Below are 20914 nucleotides of genomic sequence, written 5' to 3'. Positions count from 1 at the left end.
GACGACTATCCTTGGTAAATTACATAGGCTTCTTTGAGTATCTATGTCTGTTGTTCTCGAAACCTTATGTATAGCAGTAGACATTAAGGGGCAGATTTATCAAGGGTCGAAGTGAATTCGAGGGAATTTTCGAAGTAAAAAAAATCAAAATTCGAAGTAAGTTTTTTGGATACTTCGACCATCGAATAGAATACTACGACTTCGAATTTACTTTGAATTTGATTCGAAGTAAAATAGTTTGAATGTTCGAATATTCAATAATCGAAGTACTGTCTCTTTAAAATAAACTTCGACTTCAATAGTTCACCAAATGAAACCTGATGAAGTGCTATGTTAGTCTAAATGGGACCTTCTAGACCATTTTTCTAAGTCTTTACACATCAAGTAAAATCGTTCGATCACATGATAAAATCGTACGATGGCCAAAACGATGGCCAAATTCGGTGAAAAATCCTTCGACTTCGAATATCAAAGTCAAAGTATTTTAATTAGATGGTTGAATTTTTTATTTTTTACTTCGAAATTCGACTCTTGATAAATCTGCCCCTAACATACAAATTTAAAATTCTCTAGAATTCTTCCAAATTGCTTCATAAATGGTGAGGGAAAAAAGGTTTTGACTCTACAGTCGGAACAGTAGGCAGAAAGGAACTCAACTGTAATTGACATTGTAGTAACTTCATGTGATGTAAGCTGCATAGGTGTTTCAGAAAAAAAAAATTGACATTTCAACAACTGGATTTGTGAAAATTTTCAGTTGTGAGATCAAACTTTAGCCATAAGGAAAGAATGTTTTTCTTGTTATTACAGGTGGTAGACCTTTTAGTATCTATGTGTCGATCTGCTTTGGAATCTCCAAGGAAAGTCGTCATTTTTGAGCCATATCCTTCGGTAGTAGATCCTAATGACCCTCAGGCACTGGCCTTTAATCCAAGAGTATGTATATTATCATTATTACATGTCCTAATCATTCTCAGATACAGCAGATGTAGCTCGACCATATTGTTCCTCTGTTCTACATATTTGCAGTTTATGTATATCTCTTCCACCTTCATGCATCCCCCATTTATGTTGCCACAACAACAGTCTTTCATTATTGAGGCGTGAGGGTGGGAGCGAACACCAATTGGGAAATGGAATAATAGTAACCAAAAAAATATTTGCAATGTGAAAATGTATGAATTTGTGCAAACAAATTCTCCTTTGCGTGAATTTAATATACTGTAGCTTTTGTAAACACTGTTTAGTGACCACTTCCAACAGTGTAAGAAAGATTGAGCTAATTTGCGCCAGTACGCAGTGTATTTAGTAAGACTCCTTATTGGAAAAGTTGGTAAATTAAATTAAAATTTAATTTTGCAATGTAATAACAGTCTAAAGAAGAATATCACACTGCAAAATGCAAACCTTTAATGTTATGTGTGTGAATTGGTTTTCTCTTTGTAGCATTTATTACATTCCCCCAATGTATTCATCTTAAACAGCTATCTTCCTTTTCCTTGTTTTTATTTATCTCTACCGTTTGAATTTTTGGTTTAATAGAAGAAAAATTATGACAGAGTTATGAAAGCACTGGATAGCATTGCTTCAATCAGAGAAATGACACAAGTGAGTAATTTTTTTGTGTACTCTAATACTTTTCAATATTTTGTGAAATATATATATATACTGTATATATTTACTAATTATCGGTGAATCTGAGCCACTTTGCTTCACCTCAAATTCCCAAACTGCTAACAAAATTTTCCCGGCGATATGTGCCAAAACATTTTGCTCAACACTAATACTGTACCATTACTGCACATCTGATAGCCAGTCCTTTTGCTCACACTGGTTACTTCATATAGTAATTTAAGTAGAAAATATAGTATAATTATTTTTTACAACTTGATAAATACACAATGGTTTATTCAGTTCTGTACTTGCACCTATCGATTAATTTTTCCACATACAGTCTACATAGGACACTAAGGGGCACATTCACCAAGCTCGGGTGAATGAATAGAGGTAAAAAATCTCGAATTTCGAGTAGTTTTTTGTGCTCCTCGACTATCGAATTGGCGTAAATTCGCCTGAGTAGAATGATTCGAATAGATCGACTGCGACTATTCGCCCATTCGATAGTCGAAGTACTGTCTCTTTTAAAAATACTTTGTCTGCCTACTTCGCCACCTAAAACCTACCGAATTGCTTTAAAAGCCTATGGGAAAGTCCCATAGGCGTGTTTTCTAAGTTTTTGATCGAATTAAAATGCATTCGATTGAATGAAAATCCTTTGATCGAATATTCGATTGTGCGCCTATTCGGCTTTTTCGCCCGTGCATAAATTCACCCGAATTGCCTATTCTATTCCCCAGTCGAATTTCGAGGGATTTAACCCCTCGAAATTCGTCCCTTGATACATCTGCCCCTAAGGGGTCTATTGTGATTTTTTTAAACAAATCTCAAAAAGTTCATGGTTTTTATATATTTCTAAAAAGCTCTTAAAATTCAAGATTTATTAAATGTAAAAAACACAAAAAACTTGCAAGCAAAACTCAGAAAGTAAAAGTTGTTGAGGTCCTATAGAACTAAATATAGAAGTAAATGGGCGCTGTGTCTTATTGGACCGCTTTAAATCAATTCTGGCTTTTCAAGGTTTTTGATTTGTTTTTAGCACATCGCTCAGTGCTTTTTTCGTTGATACTTTTAATTTTTAAATCTTTTTAATATTTTAATAAATTCAATGACAATCCTGGTTTTCGAGTTTTTAAGGTTTCAAAAACCTCAAAAAACAACAAAATCAGACCTTTAATAAATAAGCCTCCACAGCATAAATTTTTTCTGATCATTAGAGAAAATTATGGCTAAAAAAAGGGCATCTGGAAATTTATTTTCAAATTTTTACAAATTGGAAAAATTGGGATGAAAAAACTTAGACAGCTTTTTTTCATATTTTTTCACATTTGTCTGATCAAATTTTTTGCTTAAATATGTTATCATGTTTTGTCAATTTTAAAATTTAAAATTTTAAGTTTTAAAATGTAAAAAAACATTGGATGAAGACATTAGGCAGCTTTTTATTCTGCAATTACATCTGTCTGATCCTAGTTTTTTGCTTAAATATGCCACAAATTGTTGTCAAATTTAAGCTTTACATTGGAAAAATTGGGATGCAAATAATAGACCGCTTTTTTTTTCAACTAAAATATGCTAGCATTTTTTTTTTTATTTACAATTTAACTTAAAAAAAACCTGCGTTTGAACATGAATATATATATGCCTCCCGGGTTAATGCATATATAAATATATATATTTATATATAAGTATCAACATGATTATGCTTTACCAGTTAAGTGGGCTTTATTACGATAATGAGAAATATTTCTGTTGTATATCATGCCAAGGAAAGTATCCTGAGCTCCGTGCTATCCTTGGCTCTTGTTTCTATTATCCTAACCCAGTGGGTCACCTACCTTCCCTTGTTTGACCCTACTGACCCTCAGCTTGAATCTCAATTAAGAAATTATGGCATGTATCATTATACTAATAGTGACAAACACAGCTCTGCTTAACAAATGTTGCCGTTCCACATGATTAAGCACAAAATGAATAGAATTAGTCATTATTCTTTCAAATTGGAAATGAATGTTAAATATTCATGGCTGTTTGCGTTGTACCAAGAGTTTGCTAATAAGTATTAAATAGCACATTATGTTCTCTATATTGTCTGTGTGTTTTTTATCTGCATCATATTTAAATAATAATTTTGGAATATTTCCTAGGCACCTTATTTGGAAATTAAGAAGCAGATGGATAAGCAAGACCCTTTAGCCCATCCGTTGTTGCAATGGTTTGTGTTCCTTTTTCTAAACGGCACAGCACAAAAGCCTAGTATGAGAAACCAAGTATCTTCCTAAGGAATATCACATTTGCTTCTTTATTGTTCCTCAGCTGGGGGCAAATCAGAGGTCTGCCAGCTCTGATCTTTCAGCTGTTATTGACTTTTACCATGAATCCAATGGATGATGGATGTTATGATCTTTGAATGTTTTGTCTCTACTAGTAGTTTCTATTACAATGGCAAAGAGATTAAGAGGAGATGTAGACTATAGACATTGTATGTGGCTTCCAGTGGATCAAGACAAAAGACGTTCCACGTGTGAAATATTAGGTCAAGTTATATAAAAATTATATTGATTTTCATTTAGGCAATATGCCTCCAGACACCAACAGAAGGCCAGTCATTGGATTGTGTTATATGTATTACTTTATATTTCATTATTGGAAAAAATATACATACAATTTGTCCTTCCTTAGAATTAACTGTATTTGTCCTATAGCTCCACTATTCAAAAATACCCTTTCCACATCTGCAGATTAACCATAGGATACCATAATGGGCTTATGTAGACTGAATTGAATCCCTATATATACTGGACCTATTTGCACTGTAAATTCCTTTTGTAAATAAACTTGTGCAGCCTCTTTCTTCAGTGGGATCCTCTATTATGTTTATTCGTTTCTGTAATTTAGCAGGTACCCTCAATGTATATTTCATGAACAGTGTTTGAACCTTGATAGCCAACAGCAGCTGACTGCACCGTGTAGTTTATGTATTCTACATTCCCATTTATATAAAGGGGGAATATACTTCTTTGTGGGCAAAGCATCTAGAAATAACATTTATGATCAAATATATTCAGTGTAGTGTTTTAACAAGAATTTTGTTACAGCTGTTTGGTTGTATACTACCCTGCAGAATAAATGTGGAAGAAGTGAAAAAAATAACCTTTTTAGCTACAATTAAGTTATTAGTTAAACATTTTAGTGCTTGCAGTTGTTTCTGCATTGTAACATCCTATAATGTTGCACAACCAGCAATAAGAAAGCCTAGAGAATATCGGGGGAATGTAATAAAAATCGCTAACGGAAAAACTATTCGCAATGCGAAAAGTTATGCCCTTGCGCGAACAAATTTTGCTTTGTGCGAATTTAATATAGCTTTTGCGAGCACGGAAACTGTTTAGCGACCACGTCCGACAGTAAAAGACCGTTTGCAAATTTTATAGTTTGCGCCAATGCGCAGTCAATGTAATAAAACGTCTTACTGAAAAAGTCGTTATGTTTGCTCCAAAAGATTACGACACCTTCAAGCACTTCTTATGAGTGCGCAATTAAAATTCGCAATGCGCAATTAAAATTCGCAATGCAATAACAGTTTAAGGAACGATATTACATTGCGAGATGTGGATTTTTATTCTTATTGGTGCGAATTGCTTTGCTCTTTGCGACTTTTATTACATTCCCCTGTATGTGTTTAAATCAAATACAATTTGCAAACTGTTTGCTTGAAAACAAGAAAGTGCTCATTGTGCAATTCTTGTCCATTTTTCAGGGTTATTTCCAGTAACAGATCGCATATAGTGAAACTGACAGTTAACAGGGTAAGTAGATAATAAACCAGTCAAATATTATCCACCCTATGAATTGATCTGCATAACAAATGTGTACATTTTCTTTTTTAATCTTGATTTTTCTTTTTTTTTTGTGTTTGCCATTAAAAACATTTCATTTTAGAGCAATATTGAAAAACAGTTGTTGATGTGGGCTTTTGTATTTTAAGTGACAGACCAGAAAGCTACAGCTTAGACAGGTTTGCAGATGCCTGGAGAATTATTGCTTGTTGTTTGTTGGCATGTAATTGCCAGAGCTCCCGGCCACTTGCACTTATCACATTCCACCATCTGTAGTTTATATTATAAAATCAATTGTAGGTTTCTGTATTTTAATGTTGTTTTGAAACCTGTTTCTGTGACCTTGTATGCCATTGTTCCATTTATATCTTTGAATCAGTAAGTAAAATGATTTAAACATTTAAATAATACAAACAGTGTCGGACTGGCCCGGCGGGACACCGGGAAAAAACCCGGTGGGCCCCGACCCTCGTGGGCCCCCGCCGGGCCAGACCCCTTTACCAATATAAAAATTTTGAAAAAAAAAAGTTTTCGGCGATGCGTATCGGCCCTCGCGCATGCGCACCGAGAAGCGCCGCTCGCACATGCGCATGGCGGCGTTCGAGCGGCGCATACGCATAGTTGTGCCGAGTTCTGCGCGTCGCTGTAGGGGGGCGGGGGGCCCTGGACCAGCAGTCCCGGTGGGCCCCGGGCCCCCCAGTCCGACCCTGAATACAAACATCTGTTTACATTCCTCTTCCCACAAATCTTAAGCAGATAGTGGTCTTGTAAAGATTAAAAGTGAAATAGCTATGGAGTAAGTTTACAAACAGGGCTGCCAATGAAGGGAAGTCATGTCAGGTGCCTAGTCAGGTTTTGGACAAATGCAACAATGCATATTTTTTGAGCCTCAGAATGGCAGAATATTGTGACTGAGATTGGTATAGTTAAGCATTTTTTTTAACTGGGGTACGATTCTACTTTTGGACAGGGCTCGGCCAACAGGAGACTCATAGGCAGGAGGCAGGCTAATAACTTGGGCAAGTTAGCGGGTGGGTCCTGCTACCTAAGTAAGGGTAGGGCTACACGGACGTTTTTGGCACGATCCGACGCGCTGTGACAAAACGCCGGCGACAGAAATAAGGTAAGAGATAGAAATGTCGGATGAAGTCGCATCGTTGATCTGATGCAACACGACTGTCGGATGCAGACACAGCATCTGACAATGCATTCACTTACCTTATTTCCGTTGCATGCGATTTGACGCCTCTGTTTTGTCGCAGAACTTCGTATTGCGACGAAAACATCCGTGTAGTCCTACCCTAGTAGTAGTGGTAAGTAAGGTTGAAAAAAGACACACATCCAACCTTTTAAGTCTATATATATCCTGTGAACTGCTAGTTGATCCAGATGGAGAGCTCATCTCCCAGGAGGTTCAAGGCATGCAGCCTTCTAGAAGTAAGTCCTGCCAACTAAGTGGAATGGGACTCCATGATTTTTGATGGAAGCCATGCTCACAAACAATTGTGAGTTCTTCTATCGATAACTGGAAGGAAGATATGATTATTGGACAAATTCTAAAGTACCTATAGTTCCCATTATTACTTACTGGACAGGGCTCAACCTCCAGGAAGCCCAAGGCAGGCAGTAGGTCAATGACCTGGACCCCCCAAGAGGGAGGATCCTGACAACTATTCAAGCACAGGGTATACAGTAGATAACAGATAAGTACTACTATAGTATGAACAAGCTGTTGTGTAGCCATGGGGGCAGCCTTTTAAGCTGAGAAAAGGCGCAGGTTACTTAGCAGATAACAGATGAGCTTTGTTATAGGATATAATAGTGTGCTGAACAGTGCATCTGTTGTGTGACCTGTGCCTTGAATGGCTGCCCCCACAGCTACACAGCAGCTTGTTTATCTAAACAATAGTAGTATTTCTGAAGCAAACACCAGTTTTGCCAGGGCAGGGTAACACTAAGAGGCACATTTATCAAAGGTCTAATTTCGAATTCATGTGAGTTTTCAAAAATTCCCCTAAATTTGAAATTAGACCAAGCAATATATATTATATATATATATATATATATTGAATTCGAACTCAGGCAAATGTAAGCACACAAAAACTCGAATAAAATTCAAATCTAATTCAATTCCATTTTAAAAAAAGACTGCAAACAACTTAAAATGGATCCCTAGATGTCTCCCATTTACTTAAACAGCAATTTCCCAGGTTTTAGGTGGTGAATAGTCAAATTAGAGTTACTTAAATAGCCAGAGTATGATAAATCTCGAAAATCGAATTTGAATTTTTTTAAAAAACTCTAATCGAATTTGAATAACTCCCTAGTTCAATGTGACAGTTATAACCATAAAAAAACTTGAAAATTTGAATTTCGAATTTTTATTTTGACCCTTGATAAATCTGCCCCTAAATTATATTTAATTACTTTAAAACACTTCCATTTGTTGGTGTTACTGTTCCTTTAAATATGTCTTTACTCTGAGTGTATTAGAATACCAAAATAAAAGACCAAAACTAAAAATCTGAACCTAAACATATTCACATATGAAATATTTGCACTGCTTTGTAATTGTAATGCTTATGTGCTGCCTAAAGTTGGGGGGATCCCACCTTGCCTTGAACAGAATTTGTACACTGTATTATTGTTAAGACAGCTTTTCCTGCTCCACTGAGAAGCTTGGATATATATATATACATATATTTGCTGGAAAACCTCTTATATGAAATGTTTATTTTGTGTTCTGAAAGATGTTTATTTTATGTTTTACAGCAACTAAAATTTATGCACACCCCTCACCAGTTCCTCCTTCTCAGCAGTCCACCAGCCAAAGAATCAAATTTTAGAGCTGCTAAAAAACTCTTCGGGAGCACATTTGCATTTCAGTAAGTAACAAATATGCCCATTTTGTTTCCAGCTTTCTAAATCGAACCTGTTTGAATAAAAAAGACCTTGGGATTGAATGACATTAATAAATAGTTAAAGGGCAAGGAATGGCTCCCATATAATGAAAGTAAATAGGCAGAATGTGAGCCCCTGTCATTGCAATTGCAAGTTGTGGACAGTATCGAATGTAGATTGTTGATATTATGTTCACCTCTGTTCAGGAGGATAGTTAAAATGCTCTTAACCCTTCTGGTATTATCTGAAGTGGATTGTAAATTTAATGTACAGACTTTTTATAGTATTTTTGCAATTAAAGTCATATCTGCAAATTAAAAAAAGTTCTTAAAGGGCTTGTTCCCTTTGAGTTAACTGTTATTAAAACTCAACATTTTCACATAATATTCAAAATTAAAATTCAACCTACACCCAACCGAAATCTGACTTAATTTGCTAAAAAAAGGGAGAGATTTGTGTTTTTTAAGTTATTTTTTATTCAGCATCTCTCCAGTATGCAATTTCAGCGATCCAAATCCAAATGACCCTAGCAACCATATATTGATTTGAATAATTAACTGAAATATGAATAAAAAGGCCTGAATAGAAAGATGAGTAATAAAAAGTATCAATAACAATACATTTGAAGCCTTACAGAGCATGTGCTTGTTAGATGGGGTCAGTGACCCCATTATGAAAGAGTCAGAAGAAGAAGAAGGCAAATACTTCAAAAGCCATTTAAAAAATGAAGGCCAATCGAAAAGTTGGTTAGAATTAGGCATTCTATAACTTACTAAAAGTTAATGTGAAGGTTTACCACTACTTGATTTCATCATGATGCGTTATTAGTGATGGGCGAATTTGACTTTAATGGGCACTGGCGTCAACTTTGAAAATCGACGTTTCACAAATTTTTCGCCAGTTTCGCGAATTTTGCGGGAAATTCTTGAAATTTGTAGCGAAACGGGACAAATTCTCTCATCACTATGCGTTATGCTTTATAACTGTCGAATTGTATCCAAAATGTCAAAAGACGTTATAATATATCACCATTGTTCATTTTCTTTCTTTTTTCATTTTCTTTCTTTCTTTTTTTTCCCTTTGGGGTGGGATGATTAATTTTTCTACACAGTTTTTATTGCATTACAACAGGGAAAGTATTGAGCCAGTAGCATTAATTGTTTTATTGGTTCTTTGCACAGGTGGATAAATACATCAGTTTAACAGTTATGTTTTTCCTAAGCTCTGTGACGTTTGCAATGTCAACTAGAACTCTGCCAACAATTTCAACTTTTCTGTTTTCTGTCCTAGCGGCTCACACATTGAAAACTGGCACTCAATACTGAGGAATGGTTTAGTTGTTGCTTCCAATACAAGACTGCAGGTAATAATGTGGGATAAGAAAACGTCTGTCTCTAAATTGCAGCTGTTGCATATTCTCTTGTAAAGCTCTGAATATTCCAAAATGAAATTAAACTAGAGCTTGGCTCGGAATGCCGTTACCCTAAATGTTGAAATCAATATTTCTTTCTGTTTAGTTTCTGTTTAGTTATTGATTCACTCAGTTCTGTAGAGAGGGAAATGGTCAAAGTCACGGTGGTCTATATTAGTGTAGGAAGGTAGCCAGCCAGTTCCTTGTGCCAAGACAGTTAGCAGTTTAAAAAATTTCAATATTCTTTCCTACACACTTTCTTTGCATTTTATTTGTTATTCCCTTCTTTCAATAGTCATTTTTATATTATACTCCTTTTAACCAGATGGTTTTCCAATTGCCAAGTGTTTTCTGCTCATTCACTTCAAGAATATTCCTGAAATCATTTGTTTACCTAGAGGAAAAGTTAGGACAACCTAACTTTCTAAATCTTCCTGAATTTTTGTGAACTTTGACTTCTGTAAGAACTCAATTATAAAAACTAGTAATTAATAAATGATATTGTTTTTATAATATAGATAACTATATTAGAAACATATTTTATATGTACAAATATACAACTGTAGAAAGTCCCTTATGCCCTGAATGAGTATAGTTTTGGGAATGTTCCTGATTCACAACATTATAAAAAGATGTTCATTATATGAACATTATAGAAAGATGCACTTCAAGCAACTCACATATTTTTGTAAAGCCCTGCCTTTTTTTGTGTATTATAAAACAGTAAACATTTGGCTCCAGAAAACAATGTGTTTTATGTAAACTTCATATTCTGAATAATTCAAAATGGGTACCTTGCTAAAATTCTCTTTATAAGTGTGAATATGTTAATGCAAATATCTAGGCTTATCCAAATATTGGAATGTAGAGACACCATGTAAATAATGGGGCCCATTCACTAAGCTCGAGTGAAGGAATAGAGGAAAATAGAGGAAAAAAACTTCGAATTTTGAATGTTTTTTTTGGCTACTTCGACCATCGAATTGGCTACTTCGACCTTCGACACGACCTTCGACTTCGACACGACCTTCGACTTCGAATCGAACGATTCTTTCTAAAAATCGTTTGAATATTCGACCATTCGATAATCGAAGTACTGTCTCTTTAAAAAAAACTTGGACCCCCTAGTTTGCCACCTAAAACCTACCGAGGCCAATGTTAGGATTTAATCGTTTATTCCTTCGATCGTTCGATTGAACGAATTGCGCTAAATCCTTTGACTTCTATATTCGAAGTCGAAGGATTTCAATTCGGCAGTCGAATATCGAGGGTTAATTAACCCTCGATATTCGACCCTAGGTAAATGTGCCCCAATGTGTTAGAATTATCATGGTGGACACTTTAGCTTCAGCAAACCAAACATGTGCCTGTATTCAAATATAAGTATGGGATCCGTTATCCGGAAACCTGTTATACAGAAAGCTCAAAATTACAGAAAGGCCATCCCACATAGGCATCCATTTTATCCAAATAATCAATTTTTTTTAAAATGTTCTTTGTAATGAAACAGAACCATATACTTGATCCAAACTAAAATATAATGAATCCTGGAAGCAAAAGAAGCCTACTGGATCTATTTAATGTTGCCTCACGAGGAAACTTCTGGCAACTTCGGATAACCGAAGCAATCCGTATGCCATCCCGCCGGTAATTCACAATTTTGCCGGCGGCAAGGCATTTTGGGGAGATTAGTTGCCCGAAGAAGAAGAGATTTGTCACTGGGTGACTAATCTTCCTGAATCTTCAGGCGTGCCACCACCCTAAATGTAAGACTGTACGTATATGGCAGTTATTTGTAGAATGATATCCAAATGGTAGGCGAATTTGGGGCGTTCGATTTGCCAAAAAAATCGTGAATTTCCCGCAAAATTCGCGAAACGAAAAATAATATCAAAATAATATCATTGCTATCTACTTGAAAATAGATGCTTTATAATGCATGCTGAATAATTATATTAGTTGATGTTCAACCACAGGTTCGCCAACTGTAGGTAGATGTTCATGGAGGGCACAGGAGCCGAAAGGAGTAAAACTCATCCTTTCTTTGTGCTAAGGTGCTCAGTAACATAATGGAAATGCCATTGTGATGGTTTTTCCACTTGTTTGCTCTTTTAAACCTCAGAAGTAATGTTCCACAATCTTTTTTCAAACAAAAAGATACAAAAAACATCAGAACAGACTATCTGCAAGTTTGGGTGCAAGTCGCTAAATTATGAAGTTGTATCTGTGCTATTAAACCAGGGGTTCTGGATGCATGCTTGGCCAGGTTTATAAAAGAGTAAGTTGCATGTTTGCACCCTCAATTCCTTAAATGAGGTTTAAAATCTCTGATTTTTGGTTTTAAGGTATTCAATTTGAAGAAAGGTTTTACTGTATGCTGAGCAACATATGCACATAAGTTAATGTACAGATCTCCCTATACCTTTCCCTCTCTATGCTCAGTGTTAATGCACTTTAATGTACCACCCTCTATTCCCAAAGGACTCCAGATGTTCACAAATTCCACCAATCCCACTTCATCATCTATTCATTTTCCAAGGGCATTTGGTAAACACCTAGGGGGTTATTTATCAAAGTCTCAATTCATCTCAATATTTTCTGCTACTCCAATCAAATCCACTCTGTTTCGTCACGCTTATATATTATCACATTTTCACAAAAATTTGCTTTGTGGGAAAAAAATCTGATTTTCACAATTTTTCTGGAGTTCATCTGATTTTCACCAATTTCACAATTTTTTCAGAATTTTCACCCGAAAACTTTGAGGTATTGCACGAAACTCAGCACACATCAAAAAATCATTTGGACTTCTCTCATTGATTTATATGCAACCTTGACAGGTCTGAGATGCCATATTTTTTAGATTCTGACTTTTCCATCCTCAAGAGTTTAATAAATTCTGAAAAAAATTAGTTTTTTTTTAAAAGTCAGATTTTATATAAAAAAATTTTTTTGTGATTTTTGCATTCGGAGTTTAGTAAAAAAAAACAAAACAACCCTAGTCTTAGGGGGTTATTTATCAAAGGTCAAATTTTAGCGTAATCTGATTTTTTAAATAAATTTGATTTTATTCACAATTCAAATGTTATATTATTTATGAAAAAATCTGAAAGTCTAAAATTCGATCGAATAGTCCCAACCCGAAAACTCAAATCAAATTTGATTCAAATTCAAATAGAGGTATCCTATGAAAAAAACCTTGACTTTTGTGTGTTAAATTTTTTTGACGCGTGGTTTTTTTTTCTGTACTATTCACAATACTCACATTTTTATCTTATTAATTTCAAGTCAAGTTCTTCCTCAAATATAGAGCATTATATATGTAGCTTACAATTAAAATGACAGAGGAATTGCTCATGACTCCATCAGCAAAACCCCAACTAAACATGAAGAATTTCAACAGATTAAAATGATTGCTGTCAGGAATTTTAATATTAATAGTTATGTTTTGACAGATATCGTCATCATCAAAAGCTCTCATCAGAATTTTGGAAAAGTAATTTTCCGGTTGTAATTGATATTGATGTACAAAAGCAAGTGGATATAATATTACAAGCGCTGGAGCACAATGTTTCTATATATCCTGCAAAATGCATAGTTGAAAACATTATTTAAAAACTTTAAAGAAAAAAAAATTTGTAATGATGTTTGTTAATATATTTATATTTCCTTGATTATCTAGAATTTCTTCCCTAAAACTGAAGCATGAATCCGATAATTTTGCCTATAATATGTTTTTTTTTTCCTTAAAACTTTATTGTTTTTCTGCTTTTTTGTTTTAGCTGCATGGTGCCATGTATGGAAATGGAATATATCTTAGTCCTTTATCAAGCATATCATTTGGTTACTCAGGTAACAAAAAGACTGAATGCATTTTAATCTCATATCATTGCAAGTCCAGAGTAATAATGGTTTCTGGTTGGTAAAAAAAAAAACATCAGGCATTTAAGCTAGGGCCAGATAACAGTGGATCCTGTGTTTCTCTGCAGGTCAGGAATCTGCTCTACTGTTGCTTCTCCACTTCTGCTCTGCTTCCACCACAAGCATTTCCTTCGCTCGGGTGCAGGCAGATGAGGTGGATTACAGCGCCAATGCGCAGCATTTTTCTTTTTGCGCCTTTTCCATCTGAGAAGAATCCACAATCGAATGCATAGCCTGGCCCTAGCCTTAATATTGAGCAATTTCTCTTCTGAAGTGGAATAAGTTGTTTGAATTCTTTCTCTCCGCATGTGATTTGCAGTGGGTTGGTATGGATTCAGATGGGTGGTTACTGCTACTGCTATTCTCCACTGCTACTGTTATTATCTGCAGGGCACTACCATCCCATTGAACACATTCTGACAAACTGGCTCAGGTATCTTCTCTGTTAAAAACTTTCCTGACATTCAGGAAAGTTTTGATAAATGTAAAAAAGAACTCCCATCTTTTTCCTGTTTGATACTCAATATAAATGTCTCTAAGGGGCAGATTCACTAACGGGCAAACTTTCAACAGCGTCAGTCACTCATGGCACCACTTCGCCAGGCGCAAATACACTACGAATTCGCTAATTCACCAAAATGCAAAGTTTTGTCCCGGGCACTGGGGACTTTACCATAGTGTTACTTTGGCTGTACGAGCATTTCATAGCGAAGATGTGCTAGCATTCATTTGTGCGTAGCGAAACTTTGCTAGTGATCTTGCGTTTAGGTCAGTTTGCATAGGAGGGAAATTTAAAGTTGTATGGACGTCTTTATTATAAATGTTGCTGCAAATGGTTTGATACCGGTTTATATTACACATGTCCAGGGAACCGTAATAAAGATGAGAGAATTAATATAATGCCCTACACATGAGCCCACTGTAAAATTAATGTTTCATATGTAATACAATGTGCGGAGAAACCCGCGTACCCAAAAAAAGTAACGTAAGTTAGGACTTTTGCAGCCAATCACGCTTAAAAAAAGGAAAAGTCGCCAGCTTTTTTTGAACTTTAACGTATTTTCAGCACACAGAATATAATGTAAGTGACAGAAGATTGAGGAAGATCTAGCTACTTTATAGCACTTCGCCTGGTCTGAGGTGGTGAAGGCAACTCTGGCGAAAGAGCTAACATTTAGTAAAATTTGCTAGAGCAAAAAGTTGCCTGTCGATATAGTGCGAATGACCGCTATCGACAGTCCCATTTTCAATAGCAATTTGGCGCCTGTGCCTTTTAGTGAATTGGCGATGTCCCTGTGGGTGGCAATGCTGGCGAAAAGTCACTAGCATTACCCACTTCGCTCTTTAGTAAATCTGCCCCTTAATAAGTAAAAATATTGACTAATTAAAGAAAAAGGGGATAGAAGCCATATTAGGTGGGAAAGTGCTACCAATAAAAGGGCTTCATGTGTGTACACAAATGAAAATCTTAAATGTAAAACTATTATCGTTTGCACATTGATAGCAAAAGAGCTGCAGGTTAAATGTATCTGACCAATTGTGTTTTTGTTTTAACAGGGATGAATAAGAAGCAACAGAAAGTGTCAGCTAAGGATGATCCCCCATCCAGCAGCAAAAGCAGTAGTACAATACAGGTAATTTAATTATGACTTTGATTTAACATTCCTCAAACTGAAGACTTGACATTTATCTACATTATGCTAAAGGTCAGACTGGCAGTTCCACCATTTTATTATTGTTCTCTGTTGTTCTCTATTGCAGATGTATAAAGTGTGATCTATTTCAAAGGGCTTCTGCAATAACTTTTTAACACTCATTATAAATTTTTGTCCAACTGTCTGTCACCTTGGAGTACCTTTTAAGAATTTATCAGATAAAGGGGAATTCAAATGGGACGTCTGGTGTCATGAACATTGTCAGCTTTTAGGAACTAATACAAAACTAGAGTACAGAGTCCATCCACTAGTTTAGACTTTGTTCATGCCACAATCACTGATCCCACTGAGTTGTTTATTTCAGCAGCATTAAAATTGTTTTCCAATAAAAGAATTTTAAGAAGTGTGCCAAGATAATATATTAAGGGGTTTTCTTATGTTAAAAATGGCAAATATGGTTGTATGTAGTAGTCCTGCATTTTTAGAGTCTATTTTTTAAGACCCAAGCCTAAACCAGACCTGATTACCCGCCTTCTGAACCCCATCGATTTCCACCCAACCTGCAGTCGTCAAGCTGACCAGAAGTGACATTACACTGATCAATTTTTACATTGGGAAGCATAGATTTTCTCCCTTTACCCGAGAAATGGCCACCTGTAGTCCACCGGACTGCATTGGATTGGGTACCCATGTGCCACCTGTACAGTGGGCACCAAAAGTATAATCAACCCAAGTCCCGAACACATTGCAGGTATTCTTTTGGTACCCGACACAATGCAAGACTATAAAAAAAAGAATACTTCATATTACTCTGGTGAAGGGCTTCGAAATATGAGAAAATTAAGGGCAAATTTATTAAATTTTATAAAGATCACTAGCAGGTCATACATTTTTTACAATTGTATTCAAAAAAGTTTTTTTTTCAGTATATAACTAATCAGTTGTTTTATCAAGGATATTTTTCCTAACAGCCAAAGTTAATCAAATAATTTTAAATTATTTTCTATTACTTATTTATAAATGAACCTTTTCAATAAAATTGCACCGTTGTCTCTTTTTCGCGATAGTCACAGAAAAAAGGACAACATTCTCAATTTTTACAAAGCCGTAACTTGAAATGTATCGCCTTATGTGAAGGTAAGATTTTCTTAGATCTTATTTTAATAAAATATATTTATGTATATTTTGAAAGTGGCTTTTTAAATATTACAAATAAATATTCTCTCTCTATAAATTATTAGTGATAAGCGAATTTTTTCGGCATGCATGGATTTGTGGCAAAATTACACACTTCGCCATTTTTTTTTAGCAAAACTGCAGCAGAGATCCGCTGCAAAACATTTTTTGCAGTTTTAATAGACAAAAAAGTCACCATAAGTAGTGATGGGTGAATTTAATCTCCAGGCGTGAATTTGCGGCGAATTTGCGCTGGCGTCAAAAAAACGGATGCCAGATTTTTCGGTCGATCGTTCAATCTAACTATTTGCGGTAATTCCTTCAACTTCGATATTCGAAGTCAAAGGATTTACATTCGGCAGTCGAATATTGAGGGTTAATTAACCCTCGATATTCGACTCTATGTTAATCTGCCCCCTAAAGTGTAATACTGCCCATTCCATTTCTACAAAACAGTATGTTTCCAAATATTCAAAGGTCTACAAATTTTTATGTTTTTGATCTGTAGTGGAGGGTCATACCTATAAAAGGTTAAAATATTAACTTGAGTTTCCTAAACTTGATTTCTGAGATTTATTTAGAGGCACATTTATCAAGGGTTGAATTTTGAATTCCTGTGAGTTTTTTTAAACTCGCATGCATTAGATTTTACTTGAAATTCGATTGGGGGACATTTATTAAAAAAATCAAATCTAGCAAACTTGGATGAATTTTAGGTTTTAGGTGGCAAATAGTTGAATTTGAATTCTTAAAGAAACAGAGTATGATAAATCTCAAAAATCAAATTCAAATTTTTTTTTAAAAAAAGTTTGGATAATTCCCTAGTCGAATGTAACAGTTTTGACCATAAAAAATTTCGAAAATTCTAATTAGAATTTTCAATTTGACCCTTAATAAATCTGCCCCCAAGTGTGAAAAATGTATAAACTTGAGTATAAAAATTTGACATCTAAAAGTTCATGTAAAAGTCAATCTGAGTTGTATTAATTCAAGATTAATGATCTTTTTTTTTTAATATAAAAAAACATTACATTTAGTGGAAGATTTATTAAGGTTCAAATAGTAATTTGGATTCGAATTTTCGGGTTTCAAAATTCACACATTCAAATTTGAATCCCCCTATTTGAATGTACTGTATGTTTGAATGTGAGATTTATCACCATGGAAACAGTCCTAATTCGAATATTCACCTAAAACCTGTTCATGTACAAGTTGATGCCAGAGGCCTGTTGAGCCATTTAGAGATGTTAATAGCCTTCTTGACATTAAAGGTTTTTTTTCGGGAGAAAAACATGATTCATATCTAATTTGAATCGATTACTATTGAAATTTTTGGGTCGTTACCATTCGATCAAATATCAGACATTCTAAGTTTTTCTTAAATAACCCCCAGTCAAATTGTGAGTATATTCAAATTAAAAAAATTCACATGAATTCGAACCTTTGATTAATGGGCCTCTTAGATTTTTTATAAATCCACACCCCCACATGTTGTATTTCCTTTCTTAAGTAGAATATAATTAGTGATGGCCGAATTTATTCGCCAGGCGTTAAAAAAAAAATGGACGCCGGCGTTAAAAACGGGCGTTGGCATCAAAAACGGGCGTCAGCGTCAAAAAACGGGCGTCTGCATCAAAAAACGGACGTCCGCGTCAAAAACTAGATGCCGGCGCCGTTTCGCGAATTTTGCGGGAAATTCACAAATTTTTCGCCGAATCGAAACGGCGCAAATTTGCCCATCACTAAATATAATGGTAAAGTCTCTCCCATCTTCTTTACAAGAGCAAGTAATGATTTGGTTCCAGTGCAAGTGCAAACGAGCACATATTTTATTTCTGTTCAATGAACTTACAGGTATTTCATATCAATCGTTGTGTATGCAGGAGTAATTTAATTATGCATTCAGCGAAGGAAATTAGACTTTCCTCTCTCCTTCCACGTTAGTTTCCTGAAATCTATGAGAATGAGTAACGAAATAAAATGAAATCATATAAAAGCAACGGTGGGAACAATGTGTAAGGAGATGCATTTATTTGTTCAAATTTGTATTGAATAGAAGCAAATAAGAGGTTTGAATTGGGCGCTAGGGGGTAATGCAATAACAATATTCATTATTGACTTTTTTTCTGTTTTACTTTTTTTTAACCATTAATAGTTTCACCTTTACTGGTTTAATGTTTTAACTTTTTGCAACACATAAATATGATTATTAATTAGAAACGTATTGTCCAGTGATAGTAAACTGACAAATACTATTATATTGTTTTTGTTTGGTTTGCAGTCATCACTTCACAAGAACTGCACAAACATGGTGAAATCTGGGTTGTACCCAGCACCGATCATGTGTGTACAAGATTCTTTTTTGTGTGAGTATTCTGTACTGCATATCCATATGAATGTTTTATTTCATCCAATAAATATTTATTTAACTGCTTCCATTTTCTCATGGTGGCCATAGGTATGAAGATGGACAAGTTGGGGATACAAGTATTAACACACAAGAACCAAGCATTCACAAAGAAATCCTTCGAGTTATTGGCAACCAAACTGCTACTGGCTAAAGGAAGCAGTGGCAGAATTTGCAGTCTCAAAGCTGGACTTTGTGCTGGAAAAAAAATGAATTCTATTTATATATATCAAAAGTATGAAAACATGAACACAATTACATAATCTCATGTTTTCATAATGGACCATAAAAAAGACTAGTTTTGGTACAACAGAATTACTCTAAACTGTTCTAATGTGTTTGGGTGAATACAACCAAGGCAAGAAAGCTTAAAGATAGTAAGAGGAACTTTGTGAAATCAAACTACATACTACTAGTCATATTTGAATTATAACTGTGGTTTACCTTGCAATAAGTACAATAATATCACATCTTATGGAACTTACGGTAAGGTTGAACAATGGAAATTTAATTGTATTCTGTGCTGTGCTTATCTGGAAGTTCAATCCAAACATACATCATTGATCTTACGTATAGATTTATTTTTTGGTTTTGGCTCATTTTGCTACAAAGGGGTGTTTTAAAAAGGATTAGCATGCCTCCAGAGCTTCATGTGCAGGATATTATGCTATAGCGATGAGCGACATTTTTGCCAAATTGTGCCACAAAAAATGACACCCATAGACTCTAATGGGTGAAAAAAAATTGTTGAAGGTCAAAAATTTGACACACAATTTGTTGCAAATCAAAAAAAAATTGTCACACATAGACTTCAATGCATTTCGGCAAATTTTTGCTGTTTTGTGAAATTTGTGGCGAAGTGAAACAGGTCACCCATCACTAAACCCAAGGGTCTGATGTCACATTTGTGGGATTTGGCATATAGTTTTTTTGGTCTTCTATTCTACTGTTTTTAATCTCATGTGCTGCAGTATCAGTGATCTGTTACTATTTAATTCATTATCAATTTCGAAAAGATATTTCCTATATCTATATCACTTTATTTACTATGGAAGGGTGATTTTTTCCAAATTTTTTGCCCTTTGCTATAGTTCGTGAACAGCAATTTCCTTAGCAATGCTATAGTTTTTTTATACAATTTTTTGCTTAATTCCAATTTATTTGCAAAATCACACACTGTACACATTTTATATCACCATTTTCTCTTTACTACTGAAATTAGCTTAATTTATAAAAAAATTAAGAAAATAAAATGAATGGGGCCAATGAATTGCTTTTATAGTAGGTCTTATATGTATTTTTTCAAGCTTATATGTAATGAAGAGATATTCCTACTTCTTGATAAAAATGATTGAATAGGAAGACATGTACCAGTACTAAAGCTAAACCAGTTTAAAGGAAAAAAAAATTGTACTATTTACTGGCCGATAAAACAAATGCCATCACCAGCAACATCTATTGCCTATATTCCTATCGGCATAAAGGCTAAGTAAATATGTATTCATATCCTACTTATATTTAAATATGTATGTGACACGCATTAAACTCCACTAATTGTTGAAAAACAATAAAAGCGACTAATACTGTAGGTATAAGAGAAGTTCCCTGACACGACAAACATATCAGTTTCAAGATGTTTCTAGAAGTTGATCCTAATTTTAACAAATAAACTTTGTTCAGTTGAAAACCCAATGAATTATTTCTGCTTTTAAATCATTACCAGCAACATCCTGGGATACAGTGATGACTGATGTTAATAAAAAAAATATATAGTATGGTCAAATTCTGCACTAATTTGCACTCAATAGGGCAAATGTATTAAAATTCAAAACTGTGTATTTTTTATGCCTGATTTGGAAAATTCATTGCAAAAAACTTTTTTAAAAGTAGAATTTTTAAGACATCAAAAAAGATCATTATTTTTGAAGATAACACCTTTTGAGATTCTAAAGTCAACAGAAGGTGTATTTTTGAAAATGTTAAATTT

At 34.7% G+C, this 20914-nt stretch overlaps 1 protein-coding gene across 2 annotated transcripts in view; it reads left to right on the top strand.

Annotated features, from left to right (window-relative positions):
* The window catches only part of parp8.S (poly(ADP-ribose) polymerase family member 8 S homeolog), a 169619-nt gene extending 149000 nt beyond the window's left edge, over positions 1-20619 (top strand). For both annotated transcript variants that reach the window (XM_018244495.2, XM_041580576.1), the window contains exons 16-26: positions 811-936; positions 1543-1608; positions 3765-3832; positions 5378-5426; positions 8229-8341; positions 9648-9720; positions 13551-13620; positions 15247-15323; positions 16412-16481; positions 18802-18886; positions 18979-20619. In XM_018244495.2, the coding sequence (XP_018099984.1) occupies positions 811-936; positions 1543-1608; positions 3765-3832; positions 5378-5426; positions 8229-8341; positions 9648-9720; positions 13551-13620; positions 15247-15323; positions 16412-16481; positions 18802-18886; positions 18979-19081 (900 nt within the window). In that variant the 3' untranslated portion in view covers positions 19082-20619. The remainder of the gene's footprint in view (positions 1-810; positions 937-1542; positions 1609-3764; positions 3833-5377; positions 5427-8228; positions 8342-9647; positions 9721-13550; positions 13621-15246; positions 15324-16411; positions 16482-18801; positions 18887-18978) is intronic.
* Positions 20620-20914: the final 295 nt, after the last annotated feature.

The sequence above is a fragment of the Xenopus laevis genome, chromosome 1S, assembly GCF_017654675.1.
Source record: "Xenopus laevis strain J_2021 chromosome 1S, Xenopus_laevis_v10.1, whole genome shotgun sequence".
Classification (NCBI taxonomy): Eukaryota; Metazoa; Chordata; class Amphibia; order Anura; family Pipidae; genus Xenopus; species Xenopus laevis.
This window is presented reverse-complemented; position numbering and strand designations above follow the sequence as displayed.